General features: G+C 43.2%; 1 protein-coding gene across 1 annotated transcript; it reads left to right on the top strand.

Moving 5' to 3' along the window:
• Positions 1–214: 214 nt before the first annotated feature.
• LOC126237413 (hexamerin-like) lies at positions 215–17205 on the top strand. The gene is made up of 10 exons (XM_049947523.1): positions 215–304; positions 6733–6866; positions 6952–7110; positions 11282–11459; positions 13432–13739; positions 13832–13990; positions 14076–14240; positions 14330–14458; positions 14572–14887; positions 16691–17205. Exons 1-10 carry the CDS (start codon positions 229–231, stop codon positions 17086–17088), a joined length of 2022 nt encoding a protein of 673 aa, XP_049803480.1. The 5' UTR covers positions 215–228; the 3' UTR covers positions 17089–17205.
• Positions 17206–27471: the final 10266 nt, after the last annotated feature.

Genomic DNA, 27471 nt, shown 5'->3' with positions numbered 1-27471 from the left:
CTAGTCCTGTGCCGTGACTACTGTGCCACTACGTACAGTAGTGGCGGACGGGGAAGATGCAGATGTCGTTTGTTGCGTAAGCTGCAACTCCGGGATTTTTACCGTGGACAGGTCGCTGGGTCGCTGCCTCGACCGACACAAGCGCCGATACGCCGGCTTATCGTGTACCTCAGCCCCTATAAGAGGCCTTCCGACCGGCGCAAAGTCCGTACTTCCTCTGCGAGCAACATGAGGACTGCGACCGTTGTCGTCCTGTCACTGCTGGCAGCCTTTGCGGCCGCCGCGGTTGTACCGCACAGCGAGGGTAAGTCGGGCGCTCTTCATTCCACTACTGCTTGTTCTCAGTCACTGGAACCATGGCTCCCTAGTACTGGGCCGCCAGAAGTCGGTGAGAGATCGGTCAAGTTCGGTTCGCTAATTCTGTGTGTGTCAGGCTGACGCAACGCTGGCGATCCAAGAATACAGCACCCGTGTAGCTCTAGACATCACGAAGTGATTTTCGTGCCAAACCACTGGGCACATGTCTAGTGCCAGCACTGCCTGACTGGGTAGATCCGATTGCTCCCCTCCACCGCCTCCTACCCCTGGGCCACCCTAGTGCTGGGAGTCGATGGACGGAGTTTGCTTCTACCAAACCCCCCCCCCCCCCCCCCCCCGATCCTCTGAGAGATCTTTCGGGGCATTTTGAACATTTTGCATCTCCGTCATGTGCAGTCGCTTCGCAGTTCGCTCTCGACCTCACGTTCTCCTTAGCATCTACCGAAGTGCTGGATTGTCCTGTATAACTACTACGCTATTGGCCATTAAAATTGCTACACCACAAAGATGACGTGCTACAGACGCGAAATTTAACCGACAGGAAGAAGATGCTGTAATATGCAATCGATTAGCTTTTCAGAGCATTCACACAAGGTTGGCGCCGGTGGCGACACCTACAACGTGCTGACATGAGGAAAGTTTCCAACCGATTTCTCATACACAGACAGCAGTTGACCGGCGTTACCTGGTGAAACGTTGTTGTGATGACTCGTGTAAGAAGGAGAAATGCGTACCATCACGTTTCCGACTTTGATAAAGGTCGCACTGCAGCCTATCGCGATTGCGGTTTATTGTATCGCGACATTGCCGGCCGAAGTGGCCGTGCGGTTAAAGGCGCTGCAGTCTGGAACCGCAAGACCGCAACGGTCGCAGGTTCGAATCCTGCCTCGGGCATGGCTGTTTGTGATGTCCTTAGGTTAGTTAGGTTTAATTAGTTCTAAGTTCTAGGGGACTAATGACCTCAGCAGTTGAGTCCCATAGTGCTCAGAGCCATTTGAACCATTTGTATCGCGACATTGCTGCTCGCGTTGGTCGAGCTCCAATGGCTATTAGCAGAATATGGAAACGGTGGGTTCAGGAGGGTAATACGGAACGCCGTGCTGGATCCCGACGGCCTCGTATCACTAACAGTCGAGATGACAGGCATCTTATCCGCACGGCTGTAACTGATCGTGCAGCCACGTCTCGATCCCTGGGTCAACAGATGGGGACGTTTGCAAGACAACAAACATCTGCACGAACAGTTAGACTACGTTTGCAGCAGCCTGGACTATCAGCTCGGAGACCGTGGCTGCGGTTACCCTTGACGCTGCATCACAGTCAGGAGCGCCTGCGATGGTGTACTCAATGACGAACCTGGGTGCACGAATGGCGAAACGTCGTTTTTTCGGATGAATCCAGGTTCTGGTTACAGCATCGTGATCGTGTTTGGCGACATCGCGGTGAACACACATTGGAAAAGTGTATTCGTCATCGCCATACTGGCGTATCACCCGGCGTGATGGTATGGGGTGCCATTGGTTACACGTCTCGGTCACCTCTTGTTCGCACTGACGACACTTTGAACGGTGGACGTTAAATTTCAGATGCGTTACGACCCGTGGCTCTACGCATCATTCGATCCCTGCGTAACCATACATGTCAGCACGATAATGCACGATCGCATATTGCAGGTCCTGTTCGGGCCTTTCAGGATACAGAAAATGTTCGACTGCTGCCCTAGCCAGCACATTCTCCAGATCTCTCACCAATTGAAAACGTCTGGTCAATGGTGGCCGAGCAACTGGCTCGTCACAATACGCCAGTCACTACTCTTGATGAACTGCGGTATCGTGTTGAAGCTGCATGGGCAGCTGTACTTGTACACGCCATAGAAGCTCTGTTTGACTCAAGGCCCAGGCGTATCAAGGCCGTTATATCGGGCAGAGCTGGTTGTTCTGGGTACTGATTTCTCAGGATCTATGCACCCAAACTGCGTGAAAATGTAATCACATGTCAGTTCTAGTATAATGTATATGTCCAATGAATACCCGTTTATCATCTGCATTTCTTCATGGTGTAGCCATTTTAATGGCTAGTAGTGTAGGTAATGACTGTAACGCTATACAAGTATAAGTACTGTTACCTCAGTCAAGGTAAATGTCAAGCTTTCATGCCCAGCACTGCGTTGTGTATCACGGTGAGGTTTACTATAGAAGTTCCAAAAGCTTACTTTGTATGTCAGGCAATATACACTAATTGATACCTGCTAAGGAACAGACATTGTTGGACAGGAGTAATCAAAGGTAATGATGAACAACGTGAAGCACAACATATCCGCAATACAAGTATAGTGACATACCTATAACGAAAAATGGTGCAGATCGCACCATACGAGACAGCAGGTTAACTGGCAGAAGTAACGTTCATGTTTGATATTGGTCAGTCTCTCAACATACAGCTCGATATCGGACTCTCACTAGTAAGCGCTACTCGGCTACTAATGCACATTTTGCATCTGTTATTCGTACTGGCTACCAAACTGTTGAGGACTCCTTGAGAGATAATGTCCCAGTCGTCTCTCAAGGCGGTTCCAGTTCTTCCACCATTCGTGGAGAGAATGTTCATTGAGAAATACGTCTGTCATGAGGTCTCCGGGTATTCTATATAGCTTCTAGGTCTGATGAGTATTCAGTACAATCCATATATTCAATATCAACTTTCCAATGTGTCCGAACGCACCTCACACCTCGTGTACGGGTGGGGGTTGTCGTCCATAGACAGAAACGCGGGACCTACCCCACCCCTAAGAAGACGGACATCGTCTAGAATAGCCTCCCACTGCTGTGCCGTAACGGTATCTTATGCAAAGAAATGCAGCGGTGTTCGGCCATTTTGCATAATGCCGCCCCACACCCTAGCGCCTAGGGCACACCGATGACGTCCAAGAACATTCTGTGGTATATGATGCGTTCCCCTCTCTCCTCCCCACTAACTGGTGGCCAGAGTCACTTGCCACAGTGAGGCGAGATTCTTCTGAGAACATCACTGTGGAGCACTGTTACTGACCCCAACCTACGTGCTCCCTACGTCAATGAACTCTTTCTCGACGATGACTTGGTTCAAGTGGGATGCATTTAACAGGCTACCGAGTATACAAAAAAAGCCGGATTTAATCGTCGCAGAGACACGTGTACCGGTGACGGTAGCAGAGTCTGCGGTGATCTGCCTGGGAGTCAGATGCTGTTCCTCTCTGACACTAGGGCTACGTATCGATCCTCTTGTTGTGTGGTGGTCAGTCTACGACTTCCTACATGTTTACGTGTAGCATTCACACCTTCAGTGGCCCTTTTTACTAGCGAGATTACACTTTTGGACACACCCGTTACTGTTGCCACAGTAGTAACAAGTTGACCGCCTTCGAACTGTCTAACTAGTCCACAATCGTAAGCATTCAAATGATGTCTCGATGACACGTTGCCGTTTTTTTCTTCCGAGTCATCAGTATTGCGATAGGTTTGATGCAGCCCGCCACGATTTCCAAGTGATCAAATGTGTGTGATTTTTTTTTTTTTTTTTTTTTTTGGCTCTGAGCACTATGGGACTTAACTTCTGAGGTAATTAGTCCCCTAGACCGTAGCGGTCACTCGGTTCCAGACTGTAGCACCTAGAACCGCTCGGCCACCCCGGCCGGCTGTGTGTGAATTACTAAGGGACCAAACTGTTTAGGTCATCGGTCCCTAGACTTACACACAACTTAAACGAACTTATGCTAAGAGCAACACACACACACACCCATGCCCGAGGGAGGACACGAACTTCCGGTGGGACGGTCGGCGCAGTCCGTGACATGACGCCTCAAACCGCGCGGTCACGAATTCCTCTAGTGTGCCAATCTCTGTATCTCAGAGTAGCACTTGCAACGTACGTCCTCAGTTATATGCTGGATGTATTCCGATCTCTGTATTGCTCTTAAGTTTTACCCGCTGCAGCTCCTAGTACCACGGAAGTTATTTCTCTCCGATCCTGCGCAGAACCTCCTCATAACCTACCTTATCAGTCCACCTGATTGTCAACATTCGTCTTTAGCTTGTCGTCTTGCTATACGGAATGTCGTACTAGTCGATTCCACGACAACTCTCCTCAAACATTTTACTGCATGATCTGACGCTGTGGTTAACGCGTCCCGCCCTCTACATTTTCCTTTACTATCGTGGGTCAAGTGTTCCATAACAACTGTCAGTTCTTCCGTGGCAATGGCAATTGTTTCTTAGCAAGTGTATTAATTCTTCCACGTGTTTCTCATGAAGTGACAATGACGAGAAAATCAGGGGAATTAGGGTTCATGCAGAGGGAAGGGGGAAAAATGATGGTGGTAGCAGAAGTAGCATACATATTAGATTGATTGCAGAGTACATGTATGTTCGACATCTCATCGTGGAGAAATTAACAACGCCCATGACTCGTATACTGTGCGACATTACTGCTACACCCTCTCGCGATAATCCAAACATAAACATTCTGGAAACAAGTAGTCTCAGGCATTTCGTGTGGGACTAACATCAAGTGATTTAACGGCCCAGTCGAGATGTGATAAGGTGCCTCGATGCTTTTCAGAACATGAATGAATGCGTGTCACCCCTCCCCCCTACCCCCTCACTGATCATGGCAGTTGTCATTTTGGAACACGAGTGTTCACAGCATAGTCATCATGAAGATGTAGAGGGAGGGGCAACACTTGATCACTGTGAATATTGATATAAATATTATGATTGAAGTTCACGGTATTCAGAAAGAGTGGATCGAAGTCATCGTTCGTGAACAATGCAGCACCATTTGCAAGCCTTGTCCTAACGTCTAGAAAAAAATGGCAAATTGCCAGTGGAGATTAAGTGACTGATTATCTCCCTTTAATTTTTACGATGCATCCACAAAAGCGTTTCACATTGCAGTAACCTATTTGACCAATCAGTGACCACGCACTTAATGCATGTTCTGCTAGCGATGTAACGTTCACGTTGCTTTGTAAACGTAAGTATCTACTTCATAACCTGCAGTATATTTTCTAGATTGATGATGACCACTGACTCACCGATCCCGGTGTGAAATGCCTTTTGTCCTATGAAATAACAGATGAATCGATGTTATGCTGTACATCATTACTGGATAGTGTTCATCGTAATTTGAGGCCTGTAGAAGGAAGCAGTCGATGAAAATAGAAGTTCTCGTAGGAATTTTGCTGCTTTCGTTATGAACTGTATAAAAGAACGTTTTTACTTAGTTGCTAAATGAATCTATGAGATTGGATAGAATGCTTTAAAAATATATTCAGTATACGCTGAAAAAAATAACGAAGACTTGAGCACAAAATCCTTAAATCGTATACAATAACACCAACCAAAACATATATACGGAAGAAACAAGACGGTAACATCTGTTTACATCAAGGCACAAAGGTTTCGAAATGATTGCTATAAAATAAAGCTGGTAGCTAGAACGAGAAAAAGAAAATATTATATCCTCTCATTCGCTTTGTCGTCATTTCTCTGTATTTCTTAATATGCCCAGTAGCCTGATTAGATTTTCATGAAATGGTTCAAATGGCTCTGAGCACTATGGGACAAAACTGCTGAGGTTATTAGTCCCCTAGAACTTAGAACTAGTTAAACCTAACTAATCTAAGGACATCACAAACATCCATGCCCGAAGCAGGATTCGAACCTGCGACCGTAGCGGTCTTGCGGTTCCAGACTGCAGCGCCTTTAACCGCACGGCCACTTCGGCCGGCGATTTTCATGAAAATTACGTAATATGTGAATAGCGTCATAATCACTGACGTCTATGAAAAAAAAAAGCTGTCACTGAAACACGTGTGAATATTGCACACAGAAAAACTGTTATGTGAGTCCTGTTAGCGGTCTAAGAGGTTCGAGTCCTCCATCGGGCATGGGTGTGTGTGTTTGGCCTTAGGATAATTTACGTTAAGTAGTGTGTAAGCTTAGGAACTGATGACCTTAGCAGTTAAGTCCCATAAGATTTCACACATATTTGAACATTTTTTTGAGTCCTGTAAGCGGAATATGTATAAGCATACAAGAGGTACACTGTTTTATAGCTCTAAGTCGTTCTGCATCTGTCTATGGGAAGTACATTCGAAACGGTGCGATACGATATTTAAGTGCGCGCTTACAGGTCAGATGGCGTGACATCCAGATTGCTGGATTGGGGACTGGGGAACAGGATGCCCCATTATTTCGCCTCCCTGGGTGTAAGAAATTGCGTACGGTACATGAATTATAGTTAAAACAGGTGCTACCGTGTATAAAACACCACTGTCGAGAGAGAATTAAATATCATATACTGAAAAACTTTCATGTCATCTCACCACCAGGACGATAGTTAGTCTACATATTTTTTTCTTTCTTTTTGTTCCAGCTGGTAAGGAACTTCTGGAAAAACAAGTGAAGCTTTTACGGCTCTTGTACCACGTACAGCAGCCATCACTCGTTAAAGAAGAACAGGAAATAGCGAAGTCTTACAAACCTATTGAACACATCGACAACTACGAGGTATAAATATGTAACGTTAGCACTCACGATCTGATGTTTTGAATCAGGAGGGAACTACAGCGATCTTCCGTGGTTAACGTTTCAGCACAAGGAGAAGATCGAACTTTTCTGGAAGTACTATGTCAATTATGGCTTCCTGCCCAGAGGAGAAGTGTTCTCCGTCTACTACCGGATTCACTACTACCAGGCCCGGTCAGTGTTTGAGTTATTCTACTTCGCCAAGGACTTTGAAACGTTCTACAAGGTATGTATACTTCGACACAAAATGCTAATGAAATTGCTTTTTTACATTGTTGAATAAGCAAGTCATCTGCAACCCCACAGCATACTTTGTGGTCATACGTACACTGATATATATATATATATATATATATATATATATATATATATATATATATATATATATATATATATATATATATAGAGAGAGAGAGAGAGAGAGAGAGAGAGAGAGAGATGCACCCACATGCCTTGCTCATACTGTGGCATCAAGCAGTCAGGCCTGCAAGATGAGTGGTCTGCCAAGCGAGTGGATTCATTCTTATTTATCGAGTAACATGAACTCTAGTACTCACACTTAAGTTACAACTTATCCTCCTATACGATTAATACGCAACGGAAACACGCATCTGACTATCAGTAAATTACAGAACTCTGACTGTACGCTACGCACTGGCAATACCACATTTTCTTTCTTTTTTATTTAACGGCTTTTGTCAACACGTGGCCACCGCACTGAATATGAATGGCGCACACATTATAAATTCGGGACATTATGACAACATACAATTCGAAGGAAAAGTCCACCAATCGTTTTCTTTTCACTATCTTATTTATTCCGATAAATTCTCTAACCTAAACACACATATTCTATAACCTACAACAATAACACATGAGAAATTCAGCCCAGTTTGCATGGCTTTACATTGGTGAATCTCTATATTATGGTCTCGTAATTATTTAACGCTACAGTGCACTTTCTGGATAGGATGGTGGATCTTTTATTATTTCTCACACTTCGACTCTCACAATCATCATCACGAAACTATCCTCCAGACCGAGCAGTACAAAAGGAACACGCATAACCCACTAATCTTTTGAAACTACCTCGCTACTCTCCCATGCAAACCACACATACCCAAATTACATGACATACACCACACTACAATATGAAACACTACACAGAGAATAGTCACAACATTATCACTTTCAGCTTTCCCACTTCAATTAATATTCATCCCAGTTTCACACGACACTGCCCCACTTCGTAATTCTACTTTCCTACTATGAACTCTGGAGATATTTGCACGTCTTCCTGTGCAATGCAAGCCAAGTGGCGTTGCTGGATAGACGGCCGACTCACCTTGCTTCTCTCTCAGAGTTTGAATCTAGCATCACACGGAATCATATCACGCAAAGTAATATTAAGAACGTATTCATCACACACGCGAGTCCTCAACTGATACCATGGACGAGTACTTCTCTTTATACTTTGTCTCATACACAGATTGAGACTCACACAGTACTCACCACGTGGAAGTACTCGTCTCTAATTTCAAGTCCTGCACACGCCATTTCTTAAATATTTCAACTTATGGTACACACGCTATTTCTTAAATATTTCAACTTATTGTACACACGCTAGTAACTCAGCTTAACTTAAGCACACGGAAGTATTTCAACTTATTGCTACACTTGGTTTTATTGTGACCGTTGGTCACTTCCGAAGGTTACTACGATCCCATTAATATTACCTGCCTGACTTATAATTCTCCCCACAAAAGTTCCTGAAACAGAGAAATTATTATTTCAAACTACTCTTAAATATTCCACATGCATACCATGTCTCCACTCTTTTGTCATTACGGAGCACAACTAAAAAAGGTCTTAATAGCACAAGATCCAGTGGCAGAGTGCTGAAACATGGCCGTTCTCCAGGTCCTCTCACACCTCTGTCAAAGTGGGGGAGCACCTTGCTACCGTATCGGTCAGCCACATTTCAGGCGCTCAAAGCTCAGGTAAATTTCATCTCTTTGGTCCCACCAAAGGTGGCCAAAGGATCGACTCAAAGATGATCATATATTCACATTCACTATCTGCGGTTAGCAGACGACCATACATTCATTCTTTTCACAGATCTCACCAAACTGGATGTAGGGATTTACTTTGTGGGAGTGCACATGTGATCAATTAAATAAATAAATTGTCATTCTTTCCCACACTGGTATCCGGCTTCGCTGTATTAATTGAGATCAAGTTATTTTACAAAAAAAATGTGTTGTTCTGACAAAAATAATGAAGTATGTTGTACCTATTTTCAATGTCGGGCGGTACTGTACCCTTTCAATATATATATATATATATATATATATATATATATATATATATATATATATATATATATATATGTGTGTGTGTGTGTGTGTGTGTGTGTGTGTGTGTGTGTGTGTGTTTCATATTAGGTGGATTGTACTGCCATCTACTGCCAGGTACTCCATATCGGCGACCTTAGTAGTCATTAGACATTGTGAGAGAGCAGAATGGGGCGCTACGCGGAACTCATGGACTTCGAACGTGGTCAGGTGATTAAGTGTCATACGTCTGTATGCGACATTTCCACACTCCTAAACATCCATAGGTTCACTGTTTCCGATGCGATAGTGAAGTGGGAACTACATGGGACACGTACAGCACAAAAGCGTACAGGCCGACCTCGTCTGTTGACTGCCAGAGACTGCCGACAGTTGAAGAGGTTCGTCATGTGTAATAGGCAGACATCTATCCAGACCATCACACAGGAATTCCAAACTGCATCAGGATCCACTGCAAGTACTATGACAGTTAGGCGGAAGGTGAGAAAGCTTGGATTCCATGGTCGAGTGGGTCCTCATAAGTCACACATCATACCAGTAAATGCCAAACGACGCCTCGCTGGGTGTAAGGAGTGAAAACATTGGACGATTGCACAGTGGAAAAACGTTGTGTGGAGTGGCGAATCACGATACACAATGTGGCGATCCAATGGCAGGGTGTGGGTATGGCGAATGTCCGGTGACCGTCATCTGCCAGTGTGTGTAAAGCCAACAGTAAAATTCGGAGGCTGTGGTGTTACGGTGTGGTCGTGTTTTTCAAGGAGGGGGCTTGCACCCCTTGTGGAATTCTCACAGCACAGGCCTACATTGATGTTTTAAGCACCTTCTTGCTTCCTACTGTTGAAGAGCAATTTGGGATTGGCGATTGCATTTTTGAACAAGATCGAGCATCTGTTCATACTACAAGGCCTCTGGAGGAGTGGTTACATGACAATAACATCCCTGTGATGGACTGGCCTGCACAGAGTCCTGACCTGAATCCTACAGAACACCTTTAGGATGTTTTGGAACGACGACTCCGTGCCAAGCCTCACCGACCGACATCGATACCTCTCCTCAGTACAGCACTCCTTGAAGAATGGGCTGCCATTCCCCAAGAAACCTTCCAGCACCTGATTGAACGTATGCCTGCGATAGTGGAAACTGCCAAGGCTATGGGTGGGCCAACACCAAATTGAATTTCAGAGTTACCGATAGAGGGCGCCAGGAACTTGTAAGTCATTTTCAGCCATGTGTCCGGATAGTTTTAACCACATAGTGTATATACTGTCAAAGAATAATATACTTTCAACCATTTCGTTTTGTTTCCGTGCAAATTTTTTCTCCAGGTTATTTGTCTAACACCAGTATAAAACCCTTCGCCGAATAACATTATTTCACAGTTATGAAGAAATCTTGGGCGTACGTTTCTTTTCATAACGTGCATGATGGCTTTCATCTGGCTGTCCAACTAAAGCGCTTTTAGTAGCGTGGCCAACATATCTGAGACGTTCATCCGAAGTACATTTCACAAATCTCAAATGATGATCATCATCATTCGTATCAGTGGTTAGATTGGAATGTGAAAAAATTAGACTGTGTGAAAATTGGGACTTCGTACGGGCGCTGATGACCGCGCAGTTGAGCGCCCCACGTACCAAACATCATCATCATAGTAGTTGCATCTCTAGGCTTTTAAATCGTTGTAACTCCTCAGTCTCCGCTATGCCTCCTCATTCCTGTAGCTCCAACACGACAAAACTCTCGATCAAATGCCTTCTTTTATGGGCCTCCTGAAGATCAGGAGGGCTGCAGGTAATAGTGGATGCTTACAACTGACAATACTGAGTGTAGTCACTTCAGTGTCAGCATCTTAAATGGAACGTCTTGAGCCTGTTCGTTGCTGCCTCGTGCTATCAGACTTTCCCTGCCGCCAGCAATGTGAAGGAATCACAGAGGGCCAGCTGCCTTCAGCTGTATCTTTATCTATGACTGCACCCTAGGAAAGTAAATTTGCATTTCTTCGAATATTCCGTGTGTACAGCGAATGTGCTTTTGTTCCAGACGGCCGTTTGGGCCCGGGAGCACCTGAACGAGGCACTGTTTGTCTACTCATTCACTGTCGCTGTGCTGCATCGCGAGGATACCAAGGATGTCACGCTGCCAGCTCCCTACGAGATCTACCCGCAGCTCTTCGTCAACGCAGAGGTCATCCAGAAGGCGTATGACGCCCGCCTGCGAGGTGTGTGCACGCAAACTATGCGAATGTGTGACTGACAGAGCCACCATTACTGTGCAAAGCAAAACATCAGTTCGGCTATAAACTTCTTTTTCTCTAAAACTATCGAAGTTAGCTGCTTCTGCAGGAGGCTCAAAGACAGATGATTCTCATTCTTCCATCGCACGTGTAATAATTGTACATATATACTTATGAACGGCTACGGAGCACTTACCTGTTCGGACAGCACTATCGTGTTGTTATTTTTGTTGTTGCGGCGGCGGTGCTGGTATAAACTGGTTCCATGCTAGAACACCCAGTGCAAGCCTCTTCACCTCTGCGTAACTAGTGAAAAACCAGTGTCCGTAAGAAGCTACTTATGGCAGTCAAGCCTCTGCTTTCCTCTACTACTTGTGCCTCTCCTCCTGCCACCACCCTGCCCCCCCCCCCCCCCCCAAATCAGCTTCTCTCCATTACCAAACTGCTTATTCTTAGTTCACCCAGAACATGTTCTATCAACTGATCCGTTCTTTTTCTCTAATTCTATCAACCGATCCCTTATTATACTCAAATTCAACGATAAATTTATTCCCAATTTTATGTATCCATGTAATATTTATCATTCTCGCTAACCACCATGTTTCTAAAAGTTTTCTTCACTTGTTATCTATTTACCTTCCACAGTTCACCTCCAAACAAGACTGTACTCCAGAGAAATACCTTGAGAAAAGATTTCGTAACGTCTAAACTCGTATATTCGATGTTTGCAAATGTATCTATTTCATAAATGTTTTTCTGGTTGTTTTTAGTCTGTATTATATATTCTGTATTATATATTCAGTTGCCCGTGTATGTGGGCTTTATGCAGCTCACAGTGCTTTCAAGTACCATGAGAAATATTTTGATATTCTCTCGCTGGCTATGTGCAAATTATTGGTCCTATGAAAAAAGATGTACAGTATCTTTTTGTAGGAAATGTAATGTAGCTACTTTTTGTTCTGGCATATATTTCCGCTACAGGGAATGGTTTCCGAGTTATTCCAGAAAAACGCGTTTGAATGTCACCTTTGTACGTTTTTCTTGAATAATTCGAAAACTACAACCTCTAGAAAAACGCATTCCAGTACAAAATTTAACTACATTACGTTACCTCCTTAATGAACCAGTTCATTTTTATACAGGACTAACAGGATGCACGTAGTCAGTGAGAGGGCATGAAAATCTATTCTGTCCACCAATTAATTATTTACCCACCTCAATAGCAGCACTCATGTACTACTATTTGTGTCTCATTTCTCAATTATAATTCCCTCGCCATCGCCTGTTTTGATTCGCTCACGTTCCACTGCCTCTGTTTTACTTTCCCGCTTTTTTCGAGACTTGATCCCTTCTAAATCATGTACCATATCTGAAAGAATTTAAATGTCTACAACTACCCTCAAAATCTTCATTTCTTCCCCTCTAACTTAATTCCCTTTCCAAGTATCTCCTTGGTTTTCTCGAAAACTGGTTAAATTCTCAGACCGAAACACACCCGGGACAGCAATAACCCTGTCTCTCCCTTCTCATCAACTGTTAGCTACCAGGTAGCACTAAAAATGGCTGTTGTCTTACGTGCGAGCGAAGGCTTCTGCGGCCATTGCCATCTCGAATAAATCTTAACCGTAGATGTGATCACTTCGTCACGTTGTTGTGCAAATCAGCATTTTGACCAGAGTTGCCACTGACCTCCATCAGGGTGACTGATATAAAGTATTTAGAACAATGGCTCAGGCGTTGTTATGTATAGCAACATGGCTACGCTGTCACATAAAAGTTGTGTTGAATACGACAATACTTATTGAGGGGTTACTTGTCATAGATTGCAATCATTGTCGCCGTTCACATGAAATTGTTGGTGTATTTCTATTGATTGTACAAACAAGTACATGAGCTGAATGTAAGTTGACAATCAAACCCTTAAACACTAAACACCTTCACTTGTTCCTTTCCGCAGGTCAAGTCAGCTCTAAGGAGGCTCCTTATATATTGCACGCCAACCACAGCGGCTACCCCTTGCCGAGCAACCCCGAGCAGCTGGTTTCCTACTTTACCGAAGACGTCGGCCTCAACTCTTTCTACGCCTACCTGAACTACAAGTACCCCTTCTGGCTGAACCCCGCCAACTACAGCCTTCCCGAGTACAAGCACCGCGGCGATAGCTTCTTCTTCGTCCTGCAGCAGCTCCTGGCTCGCTACCACTTGGAGAGGCTGTCCAACCACTTGCCTGATGTCAAGGCCATCGACTACAGACACCCAGTGCTGGTACGTTCAATTCCTGCACCAGCTTTACTTTGTTGCAAAGACAGTGGCCTCACCGTTCAACGGCGACACTAAACTCTCTGCCATGCTTGCAGGTCGGCTACTACCCCGAGCTGAGGCTGCAGAACGGACTCGAGGCCCCAGCGCGCCCGGAGGGAGTCTTCCCCCGCAACGTCGACATTCTGTACGTGGAAGAGATCAGGAACTACGAGAGGAGGATCCGTGACGGAATCGACTACGGCTACCTGGCAGGCGTAAGTGTGTCCTCGCAGATTTGTCCCTAATACGATTTCATACAGAATGTGTCCGTCAGTAATGCTTACGTTTCTAACACAACAGTACGACTTCGAGAGGCACAATGTGAGAGAGAAGGACCTCACCAACATCCTCGGAAACATTGTCGAGGGCAACTACGAGTCCATCAACAGGCAGTTCTACGGCGCATTCTTCAGGAACCTCATCTCCCTCTTCGGCCACATTGTCGACCCTGTTCACCGATACGGAGTATGTCCGCATGATGTCTACTCTCTCTGACGTTATATTGGTCTAATTTCTATTTGGATGCGAGGGTGCATAACTAACTTCCGTTTTAGGTTCCTGCTAGCGTCCTTGAACTACCAGAAACCCAGCTGAGGGATCCGCTCTTCTACAGGATCGCGAAGCGTGTTCTTTCCATCTTCTACCACTACAAGAACCTTCTGAAGCCTTACACTCACGAGGAGGTAAGTATACAGACGGAGAGAAAGGCTCAGTATCAAAATCTTAGACATATAAGTATACCTTTTCTCGACGAGTGCTGCGTCAGTCACAAGGTGGACCGTCTATTTAATTTCAGCTGTTGCTGCCAGGTGTCGCTGTTGAAGATGTCGTCTTCGACAAACTCGTCACCTACTTCGACACCTTCGATTTTGAAATCAACAACGCACTGCCACTTTCTGACCCCGAAGAGTACAAGGAGGTGAACTTCCTGGCTCGCCAGGGTCGCCTGAACCACAAGCCGTTCTTCTACCACATCAAGGTTAAGAGCGACAAGGAAGTCGACACCGTCGTCCGTGTCTTCATTGGTCCGAAATACGACGTCCTCGGCCGCGAACTCAGCCTGGAGGAGAGGAAGCAGTACTACGTTCTGCTGGACATCTTCAACCATAAGCGTAAGTGCCGATCTGAATACTTCTTACCAGAAACAAAATCTCTACTAATTTCAAGCAGCCGCAAGGTGTTGCCACGCGGCCTCAGGCGTCTTGTGACGGTCCGCGCTGCTCCCCCCCCCCCCCCCCCCCCCCCACCCGTCGTAGTTTCGAGTCCTCCATCGGGTATGGGTGTGTGTGTCGTCCTTAGCGTTAGTTTAAAGGTAGTGGTAGGCTTAGGGACCGATGACCTCAGCAGTTTGATCCCATAAGACCTTACCCCAAATCTCCCATTTTTTTTTAATTTCAAGCAGAACTACGAAAGATAAAGACATCTACATCTACATGGATACACTGCAAATCACATTTAAGTGCCTGGCAGAGGGTTCATCGCACCACCTTCACAATTCTATATCATTCCAATCTCGTATAGCGCGCGGAAAGAATGAATACCTATATTTTTCCGAACGAGCTCTGATTTCCCTTATTTTATGGTGGTGATCGCTCCTCCATACGTAGGTCGGTGTCAACAAAATATTTTGGCATTCGGAGGTGAAAGTTGTTGGAATTTCGTGAGAAGATTCCGTCGCAACTAAAAATGCCTTTCTTTTAATGATGTCCAGCCCAAATCCTGTATCATTTCTGTGACGCCGGCCGAAGTGGCCGTGCGGTTAAAGGCGCTGCAGTCTGGAACCGCAAGACCGCTACGGTCGCAGGTTCGAATCCTGCCTCGGGCATGGATGTTTGTGATGTCCTTAGGTTAGTTAGGTTTAACTAGTTCTAAGTTCTAGGGGACTAATGACCTCAGCAGTTGAGTCCCATAGTGCTCAGAGCCATTTGAACCATTTCTGTGACGCTCTCTCTCATATTTCGCGATAATATAAAACGTGCTGCCTTTCTCTGAACTTTCTCGATTTACTCCGTCAATCCTACCTGGTAAAGATCCCACACCGCGTAGCAATATTCTAAAAGAGGACGGACAAGCGTAGTGTAGGCAGTCTCCTTAGTAGGTCTGCTACATTTTATAAATGTCCTGCCAATACAACGCAACCTTTGGTTAGCCTTCCCCACAATATTTTCTATATGTTCCTTCTAATTTAAGTTGTTCGTAATTGTAATACCTAGGTATTTAGTCGAATTTACGGCTTTCAGATTAGACTGATTTATCGTGTAACCTCTTCTGTCATGTCTAGTTCCTAATCCACTACATATGGAAATATTTCTATACACATTTCTTGCATTCACAGCGCCAGATTTGCATCTGGTGGCCAATTTTGGAACCTTTTTTTTCCAGTGTAAATCTGATCTGCATCCACCAAGTTTCACTGCCATAAGATAACTAAAACCCGCACAGGACCTCTGTGAGTAGCTGCACCCAGAGTACTTAGCTGCCACAGTTGTGAACCTACTAGCTTTGTCGCATTATGTAATGCTAATGTGGCATGTAACATTAGAGGGTAAAAACACAGAGATAAAAGAACACTCACAATGTCGTCTGCATCCACATTGTTTTTTGGAATGTAGATTGTTGTGACAGAATGTAGCTGGAGGTCTAGTTGAGGTTGGAGGGTGTCAGTTTGGTTGTGAGTGGGCATATCGTTATCGAACGGTTCAATTACTCCTGATTTTGTACCTGAACTAGAAAGAATAGCAAAAGCCCGGTCTGTTCGACTTCACGCACTGCTGCGATGGCTGTTCATGGCCATTTCCTGACGAGTGCAGCTAACACAGTAAAAATTAAGATTTATACACAGCGCTCTTGACCAAAACATCCCTTACAAGAAGGGGCAGGTAATTCGTGCTGACCCAATGCTTCGTCTTTTGCAGTGGCCGTTGGTGAGAACGACATCAAGCGCAGCTGCAGCGACTTCCTGCTGTACGGCAAGGAGCCACCGAGGCACTCGGACCTGTTCCACACGACCGTCGCCGCCCTCAAGGAGGAGAGCAAGTTCTTCCTGGACGAGTTCCGCTCGCACTTTGGCTTCCCCAACCGCCTGGTGCTGCCCCGCGGGACCCGCAGTGGGCTGCCACTCAGCGTCTTCGCCATCGTCACCCCTGCCGTCTCGGAGGAGAAGCACCCCATCCTGGAGCGCGGCGACAACCACCCCGCCGGGTTCCCGTTCGACAGGCGCGTCGTCGAGTTCGAGTTCGACGTGCCCAACGCGCACTTCGACGAGACGTTCGTCGTGCACCGCCGCCAGGAGGACGTCGCATCCACCGCCTGAACATCGAAAGTTCCTCGAGCATCTCCATCAAACTGAGCTACTTGCTCATCGACTCTCGCTGACATTTTTTATACGTCCTTTTTACTTTTTCGCCAAAAATAAATATCTGAAACTGTGTCTCTCACGTTTTTATTCAACTCCCCAGAAGAAAAAAATCGATAAACAAAAGAAAACACTTCTCCACCAAAGCAGTAGAAAATCAGACAATTATTGGGAAAACTACAAGGAAAGCTACCATAAGTCTATCAAATAACCTACAACTATCTCGTCCGCCTCACTAAATAAGAAAATACTATGGATTATACATGGTGTAACGGGCATAAGCGCAGATATTGGTGACTGAGGATGGTGTACCGAACAACATAACATCAGTATTTACATCATTTGCAGACTAATAATTATAGCCATTATAAGTATTGAGTTTTTAGGTTGCTTAGTACCTCCAAGTACATGTGCCAAGAGCAAACTATTAATGCTTATTTTCCCATGGGCAGCTTGTCAAGTGTTGAAGATATGTGGACATTTGAACGCAATACGGTTAGTCGACAGTGAATGGTATAGTCCACCTAATGGTGTAATATGAGCGATCAGAAAACACCAGGTCATAAAGTTTGTAACGAGTTTGTGGGAAGACCGTTCGACGCAGAGAAAAAGCAACCGATATACTGATGTGTGTACATATTAATGTAACATATATAAAAATATATACACATATATCTGTTACACCTTGTATGTGTGGACTTTACCTGCTTGTCTAGGGTTGAGAACCGAGCTATATATACTGGCGGGAAGATTTTCAACAACCTCATATCCAACATAAAGCGAGAAACTGTGAATTCAACAACGAATTAGGAACATATTTTGGACCCTTTCTACAAATGAATATCTGGATTCAAATGTTGAGATGCTCTGTTAGCTGCAGGGTAAGTAACTGTGATCATTGTAAAGGTGTATGACAATTAGTGGTGTACTGTAAGTAGGCACAGTATTTGCAGATCAAGCTGGTGTGATGGTGGGTCCATGACAGATTATAGTGAGATAGGAAGCCGTTGATCGGAAATGCATATTTGTTGATTTGTGGATATACACAGCATACACCGCCTAACAACAATGTAGCTCCTATTAATTGTCCAAAGTAACGATCTCCAGTCTCAACGCATGCATGGACATGGCGCATGGAGTTCTGCCACACTGTCGCAAAGCTCCCTTGTGTCTGTTGCGTCAGGCAGCTTGGACCCTAGTAAGCATGTCTTCGTCCGTTTCTACAGGGGTTACATACATCAACTTCTTGACGTAATGCTAGAGCAAAACCTTCAGAGGTGATCACGCTGGCCATGTGACAGGACCTCCCCTTCCAGTCCAACCCTGAAGGCATGTGTTGTTCAAATGCTCTAGGACATTAACATGTAACTGAGCTGTTGCACCGTCTTTCGCAAAGAACAGGGGTTGCAGTCTAAGAACTGTTGCACCGCATCTCGCAGGGACATCGGGTAACGTGAACCAGTCAAACGAGGAGGCAGCACATAAAGTCCTGGTAGGTGATTTGGACAATGTCCGTCCACACACTGCCAGAGTATCATTCCTAATGGCCGTTGATGTAGGTGGCGTGATGATTCTCCTCACTCCAGACATGGCTGTTAAGGCTTTATAATAGGGATGTAATACCTATTCCACCATTTCTCTCCTCACCATATCCTCAGAAGTGTGTGCTTCACAGGCAATTTGAATATTAGGCCACAAGATGCAACACCATCTCCTCAAAGTCTCGTGTTCGGACATGTATGCTGTGGGAACCTTGGTCACCTCATGCGGCATGAAAGATTCCATCTGTCGTATGCTGGTATCCACGGCGATAAACGTTTTCTAGTTAGGATGTGGCCTGTTGTAAAAGGGTTCTCTGTAGTTTCGTGCTGCTTTACGGGCACTACATCCCGCCGCAACATACATTAAATGCATTTATGCTATCTCATGTTTATGCTAACTCATGTGGCAAGTAGCGTACCATCTCTGGCTACACATGACGCAGTTTAGACAGTAACACACCTCACCATGGGCACATCACAAGGTGTCTGATGCAATGGACCACTGACACCAAGAATAGCGTGCCTGTGGCAATGGTTAATGCGCTGGTGCGATGCATGCAGTTGTCAGACAACACACATACTCTGAGCTAATTTGTGTACAGTACGTTTGTTTGGTTGTCAGGAGTGCATGCTGTTTGTCACCCAGTGCCTGTTCCATTGCATGACAATCTACCAGGATCTTTCAAGGGTACAGCAGAACTGCATGCGTCATTGCAATACATGCACTGATACTGGCGGTCTTCTCTTAGAACAATTACTATGAGCTACATTGTTGTAGTGTACACTGTGTATGTCTATAACATCATAAATATGCATCTCCGATCATTGGTTCCCTGTCTCAGTACAATCAGTTGTGGACCGACTATTGCCTGTTTCAATTTGACCCAAAAGTTTTGAGATTCTCAGAGTATCATCTTCGAGAAAGAGCAATACACTTATACAAATTACGAATAGCAAATAAAAAGCAGGTGATATAACTAAGGACACAGCAGCTTCTTTCAAAATAGAATCTTTTGTTTTGTAGGCTTGATTGCATTTCATTATTATGGGCATAAGTAACATTAAGCAACACAACAATTATTATGAATACAATATATAGATTATTTTTCTACTACTTTCTTGCCATTTATTAATGTACATCTTGGCTCACTGAATGAGAAATCAATGTGGAGTCCCTAACTATTAATCATCAAAAAGAAAGCCCAACACTCTACAATCTATGGAGAAGAAAAACGTTCGTCCAGTTCTCACCAATGCACATAATGCTTGGACCTTCTCTCCTCAAACATTATAGCATTCAAAAATGGTTCAAATGGCTCTGAGCACTATGGGACTTAACTACTGAGATCATCAGTCCCCTAGAACTTAGAACTACTTAAACCTAACTACCCTAAGGACATCACACACATCCATGCCCGAGGCAGGATTCGAACCTGCGTCCATAGCGGTCACGCAGTTCCAGACTCTAGTGCCTAGAACCGCTCGGCCACCACGGCCGGCATTATAGCATTCTATCTTCCTTTCCGTATCCAACTGCCCTATATCCCACACGAACTTGAATATCAGCACCGTACTGTATTCTCCTTCCTTGAAAATCCTAACCCACTGCTGCACATACATCAGCACATCCCAGCAATTGCCAGTCTCGAAACACTTCATACCTTGGGGAATTTTTAAACACCATCCACCCTCCCCTAGATCACTCTCGAAATCTCACCACCATATCTTCCCAGATGAAAGCTCCAACAGATCTCCCTCTTGCCTACTTTGAAACCTACAGTTCCTGATATGCTTATCCTCTTTGATCCTTCTCGCATACAAATTCATTTGTATAACTTTAGTTTCAATCCTATCGCATCGTCATTCACAACCTTAGTCACCATCGATTATGCAATGTGTATCATCACCATTACGACAAGTGTTTAATCATCAGTATCTCATCATACATAATTATATGTATGTGTGAATGACTAAAGAGCTACTGTCTGCTAGACTACTGTCATGATGACAACAACAGAGGGAATGCAAATAACTGATAAAAGATAGCAAAAAAAGCTTAGGAGAAATCGCCTCTGTTCTGATAAAGACCGTCAAATATGAGACGCAAGGCTTAATTATAAGTAGTGCTTTTAGACATTTACATTAAAAGTGCATCCAATTAGTTCGAAAGTAGTCTACGAGAATCATCTCATGAATGACGCCCCAATGTTTTATATTTACCTTTCATATTTCTTTAAGATTCTTCAAAATTCTCTCCTCGCTGAACACTGAAAGTTTCACTGTATCATCTAAGTCACCTCTTCGGAACCTCTGTGTAAAAACTTGATAAATGTTGAAAGGAAGCTCTTCTAGAGAAGGAAAGCGACGTTCTCGTGTAGTTACACTTTGAGAGTAACTCGATATCTGGTGGACTCATGTACGGAATGTAGACAGCTTGTAATGAAACTTACGAAAACTTAGACTGAATTTCAGTAGTATAGTCAAAGTTGTCATTTGATGTGCTTGACCTAGGTTCGAGCAGCAAAATTCGAGTGTTGCGCTTACTTTTATCCACTTCCTATATGAAATTACCGAAAAAAAAACTGCTACAACAGTTGTTCCACATTTCTTTCAGTCAGTCGTTCTGATAATTTGGTGAGTATAAGAACAGATAACCTGTTTGTCGTGGAATATGCGTTGCACTGTTATGTCACTTTTGGCTTGAAGTTTCTAGGCAACATACCAGTAATTTCTCCCAACAAATGAGAAGCGTCCGATACATTACTAATATATGTATAGCTTTTCTTAACCTTATTCCACATGAGTGTCATATGTGAGGTATGTGAAGATGACGTCCTTTAGTATGACTGCGGCCGTTAGGTATGCTTTCATTGTTCGTGACTAAAGTGGTCGTTAACGCATCAGTCACGAGCACATCTCAACACTCAGTACTTTCTAACCGTAACTGCTAGCTACGAAACATCCTGAGTCAGGGTTCAAGTCGACAGAAGTCTCTCGATTTCACCTGCTATTGTCTCATGTTCGGCAGTTGCCAACACTGGTGACCTAACAAGATAGAACCCACGTTTAATGCAGCCATTAATAAATGATTTTCCTGCCGTGCCGTGCCAAACAAGATAGCACATTTGAATTTCAAGCTGTAGAAAGTGTAAGTAGCCTGTTTATGTGTTTGATGTCGGCAGCGCTATGCAGCACTCTCCATTAATAACTCTAACAGCGCTGTGCCCACTCTGTAAGAGACTCTGTGGCTGGTAGCACTAGAAGTTGGAAGTTAACAGTCAGCAGTGTTGGAAATTGGGTGTCAGTAGTCAGCAGTGATGGAGGTTAGAGGTTAATAATTAGCAGTGTTGGAGGTTTGCAGTATTAGTGCGAGCGGACGAACTGCATGTGTCCGACTTGGAGATTGAATATTATTCATTATTATATAATTTTTGGAACTGGATGTCACGGACGATTATATATATTTTTGAACTGGATGTCACAATATTAAGGTAAAAATACATTGTTTGCTTGACAGTAAAATCTTTCCTTTGCTAACCAAATGCCTATCAGTAGTTAGAGCCTTAAGTAGTTAGAATCTTTTATTTAGCTAGCCGTACTGGTACATGCGGCATTGCTGTAGTTCATGTAATGAAGATTTTTGTGAGGTAAGTGACTTATGTAATGTATAGGTTATTGTTAGGATTTACTCTAATTCAGGGCCAGTCTTTTGAGTTAATTTTAAAGCAGTCAGATCGCGGTATCCTTAAATATTGTGAGTAATTAATGAATAGGAAAAGTTTGAGTTCTGTTTGTCAGGGCCAATTCTGTAGGTCAGTGTTCAGATGATAAAGACAGGCAAAGAGACAGTACTTTCAATTTCAATAATTAGTTTAAGCAGGTTTACTTCCATTCAGTTTCACTCAGCAGTTTAAGTTAAAAAAGTATTTTATTAAATAAAGAAGTTTCATCTGTCGAACCTTAGCCCAGGATACCTCACAAAAATCTTCTAATTTTCTTGTAGTTGGAATAATTAGTGCACTATTAGAAATTAGTTATTGTTTATGCTAGTGTGTAACTGTATAGAGAATTTCCTTTGTATTTGTATTTTTTTATTGTTGTACAGTATTGTAATGGGCAAAGCAGATGTGGCATGCATGTGAATTTGCATTTGCAACTAATAGGATATTTATTATTTTCAGTGTTAATTTAGTGTGTCTTCTAATTTTTTGCTTTTCAAATTGTGTTTTTTTGTATTATCGTGTGAAATAGTGTGACAATCATGCCGTGTGAAAAATGTGATACTAGGCTGAAAGTAAATTGAGAGACGACAGTGAAGACGAGCGTGGCTAATTAGTACCATCTAATAATGAAGTGATAAATATTTAAAACAATAATTTGGTAACTGTGTGTAAGGATATGGATCAGGTAGTAAATAACTGTGTAGAAATGGAAACAATCAGGTGAGCTCGAAACTATTGTCGATCGATCGATCAGTGACTATTCGCCTCAGGAATGCGAAATGACAGATCCAAATCTAGCAAATACTGTGGATTCAGGTAGTGCGTCATCACCCTTTTCTTAATTAAGTCAAAACACATTTTCTGCTTTTCAAATATGAATGTTGCCGGTGCAAACACACTGACGAAAGACACAATGGAACATGTTTCAGACACTAAGGCACTCTTATTGCAATTAATTGTTATTGCAATTAATACAACAAATGAAATAAACAACGGAACAATATCAGAAACAAATGCAGCAACAAATGGAAAGCAAAAATTTAACACAACTCAACAACCACTTGAACAAACACGTGAAGATTTAACAGCAGAGACATCCGAATTCGAGTCGAAACATCAAAAAGTTTTTGAAGATGAAAAAACACAAATTTGTGAAAATTTTCAGCCTATTTTTTTTCGCGGCGTGAAAGCGCATTACAGAATCATCAAGCAGCCACAAAAGGACACAGTAGATAAGATTGCAACACAAATGGACACACTAAAACTTGATTCGGAAAAACACATGCAGGAAATTAGCTCATTATCGGAAACAGTAGCCGAACTTTCGGACCAGTTAACAAATTTATCTACGAACGTAGCCTTCACTGACACAGAGGAGTACAAGGAAATTAGGAAATTCTAACAAAATCAAAACCAAATTAATACATAATACAAAAGAGAAATGCGGGAGGTACAAGTTCAGTTGTCATACGTGGGACAAGAACTACACATTTCAGAGGAGACCCGCGCTCTGCCACGGGGAGAGGGATTTAGAAATAAGGAAAAGTCACAAAGTAATAAAATAGGGTGTTTTGGAGATTTTGAAAGGAGTCGGCAGGGTGCACCGAACTTTGAGATGGAACCGCTGACACGACGTAAAAACGACAGATTTGCTACTCGGCGCCATGATGACTTTGACTGTAGGCTTTTCACCACAACGCTTAAATTTAGAACATTTAAGAACTCGAATAATGATATACATCCACGGACTTGGTTTCATCAGTTTTCTTATTGCTTTCCTCCTAATTGGTCATTAAATCGCAAAAAAAGAAAATGACAAAAGATTATACCACATTTCTCGTATAAAACCGTTTATTGAGAAATAATTTGTTTTCTGACTTAGTCATTGCTATAAAATTTTTCATTTCAAGTTACTATTACACATTGTCACATTTCGCATGCAGCGATGTTTTGAAGTTAACTATCTAGTCAAGAACCTATGGAACCTATTAATACAGTAATCTTTTATAGGGAACAGACGACGCAGTCGTTTTATGTGTACATTTTTGCTTGTTAGTTGCACGATTACGACACAACTATAAAGTTTACATTGTTGTAACACATACTATGGATGAGGTTTTACTGCAACACTTTGGTTTACTTGAAAAGACATTTTTTAATTAAAGTACTTCCCGAGAGGTCACATAGGACACAGTACTTAGTTTGTTCGACAGCTGCATGATTGTACTGCGACGCTACTAGGAGTGACACAGTTTTTCATTATTGCTTTTGCGCTGTATCTGTTTTATGTCTGCACAGTTTTTCTGCGTTCTTCTGAATAGTAAAACATGTTTTGCTAAATACTTTTGTGGCATGGCTACAGTGAGACAGTTATTTTTCGTATCAGAACAATACGTTACAGTATAGTACTTTCAAGGTCACGGCAATGCACATAATAACTACGACGTTTATACGCATAGCTCTTTAATTTTGAATATGACAAAGGTAAATACATTGATTTTTTGAGAACTTTGCTTATGAACGACTATAACTACGACATTTGGTACATTTTTACCGTTAAGCAATGACAGAAATTATCTTACAGCAAGAAGCACAGTTTAGCGCTACAGGAAACGCATTTGAGTGATTAATTTTTGTACTTGGAGCATTTTTTAAGAAGTATTTTTGAACTACTGTGATAGAGAAAAGGTTTTCGGCGATACATTTTATTCCTCCATTTTCATCTGTAGCATCTGAGGGTATAATTACATTATCCCTCATGGGGGTACGCCTACTTTGGGTACTATGCGTGTGGCAAGTGCAAGGAGCCCTAGCTAATATGGTATTTGCTTATACAATTTTACACATTGGTACCATATTTCACTAACACAGAATTACACAGCTATCTGATCATTTGGCAGAGGGAACTGAACATTATTTTTGCCATGTCACTGACATTTGTCTAGGTAATTACACAGTTAGATTACTTCACACTTATGAAATTGTAACTTGTCTGCATTTTGTGAGCTTTCACATATATTTTCTGAACCATTGTGATACTGTGAGAGATTTGAGTGATGTATTTTGCATGGGATTATGATTCTTTTGAGGTAGATGGCACTATTCAAACGAGCCGAGAGCACTTTTTTAAAGGTTTTTAAATCATTGAAGGCAGCTATGACGATTTTGAGATTTGATTGATCTGTTACGATAACATTATTACGACGACGATGTGTATTATGACGTAGAGGTATGTTTATGATCAGTGACATGATGTTATATGAGGAATTTGATTATGCTACATATTTATTATGATGAAATATTGAGGAAGTGTGGATGAGTATGTACATGTGTAATAAGGTAAGGAATAATGAGTAGCAGTTAGGGACTCTGGTTTGTGAAAAAAATGTTGGAAACCAAGAATCGTTCTTTAAGAGTTGTGAAAGGTGAGTATAAATGTGAATGTGCGTATCACAATGCTTACGGAATTTTTTGGACACTGTTATTCATGAGATTTCGTTTCTATACACTTCCAACGTAAATTTTCAACCTGTGAAACTTTTTATTTGTATGAAACTGTCATTGTAGCTGAAACTGCTGTCCTGAATATTTTGGTAAAGAGTAGATGTGATCTTGACGTAATGGTCTGCTGTGCCCAGCTGCACGCTAGCCGTATTGAAAAATACCTATTTTTGTGTGGATTTTAAACTTTCCTCGTGCCGCTTCAGCAACTTTGAAGCTTGCTACACTTCCGCAAGTTGGATGTCACAACATAAGGTAAAAATATATTGTTTGCTTTGCAACAAACTCTTTCCTTTGCTAACCACGTGCTTATCAGTAGTTACAGCCTTCATTAGTTAGAATCTTTTATTTAGCTGGCAGTATTGGTGCTTGTGGCATTGCTGCAGTTCGTGTAATGAACATTTTTGTGAGGTAATGTAATGTATAGGTTATTGTTAGGATTTCCTCTAATTCAGGGCCATTCTTTTGAGTTATTTTTAAAGCAGTCAGATCGCGTTACCCTTGAATATTGTGAGTAATTAATGAACAGAAAAAGTTTGAGTTCTGAAACTTCCTAGCAGACTAAAACTGTTTGTCGAACAGAGAGTCGAACTCGGGATCTTTGCATTTTGTAGGCAAGTGCTCTACATTCTCAGCTACCCAAGCACGACTCACGGACCGTCGTCACAGCTTCACTTCTGCCAGTACCTCGTCTCCTACCTACCAAACTTTACAGAAGTTCTCCTGCGAACCTTGCAGAACCAACACTTCTGAAAGAAAGGATATTGCGGAGACATGACTTAGCCACAGCCTGGGGGATGTTTCCAGAATGAGGAAAACAGTTTTAATCTGTCAGGAAGTTTCATATCAGCACACACTCCGCTGCAGGGTGAAACTCTCATTCTGGAAACATCCCCAGGGCTGTGGCTAAGTCATGTCTCCGCAGTATCCTTTCTTTCAGGAGTGCTGGTTCTGCAAGGTTCGCAGCAGAGCTTCTGTAAAGTCTGGACGGTCGGGGACGAGGTACTGGCAGAAGTGAAGCTGTGAGGGCCGGCCGCGGTGGTCTAGCGGTTCTAGGCGCGCAGTCCAGAACCGCGCGACTGCTACGGTCGCAGGTTCGAATCCTGCCTCGGGCATGGATGTGTGTAATGTCCTTAGGTTAGTTAGGCTTAGGTAGTTCTAAGTTCTAGGGGACTGATGACCACAGATGTTAAGTCCCATAGTGCTCAGAACCATTTGAACCATTTGAAGCTGTGAGGACGGGGCGTGAATCGTGCTAGGATAGCTCAGATGGTAGAGCACTTCTCCGCGAAAGGCAAAGGTCCCCATTTCGAGCCTCGGTCCGACACACAGTCTTAATCTGCCAGGAAGTTTCATATCAGCGCACACTCCGCTGCAGAGTGAAAATCTCATTCTGAAAGTTTGAGTTCTGTTTGTCAAGGCAAATTTTTCAGGTCAGTGTTGAGATGATAAAGACAAGCAAATAGACAGTACGTTTAGTTTCACTCAGCAGTTTAAGCAGGTTAACTGACAAGCAAAGAGACAGTACGTTTAGTTTCACTCAGCAGTTTAAGCAAAAAAAAAATTTATTATATAAA

This window comes from Schistocerca nitens, chromosome 2, assembly GCF_023898315.1.
Source record: "Schistocerca nitens isolate TAMUIC-IGC-003100 chromosome 2, iqSchNite1.1, whole genome shotgun sequence".
Taxonomy (NCBI): domain Eukaryota; kingdom Metazoa; phylum Arthropoda; class Insecta; order Orthoptera; family Acrididae; genus Schistocerca; species Schistocerca nitens.
Note: the sequence above shows the minus strand (reverse complement) of the source record. Positions and strands in the feature narration are given on the sequence as shown.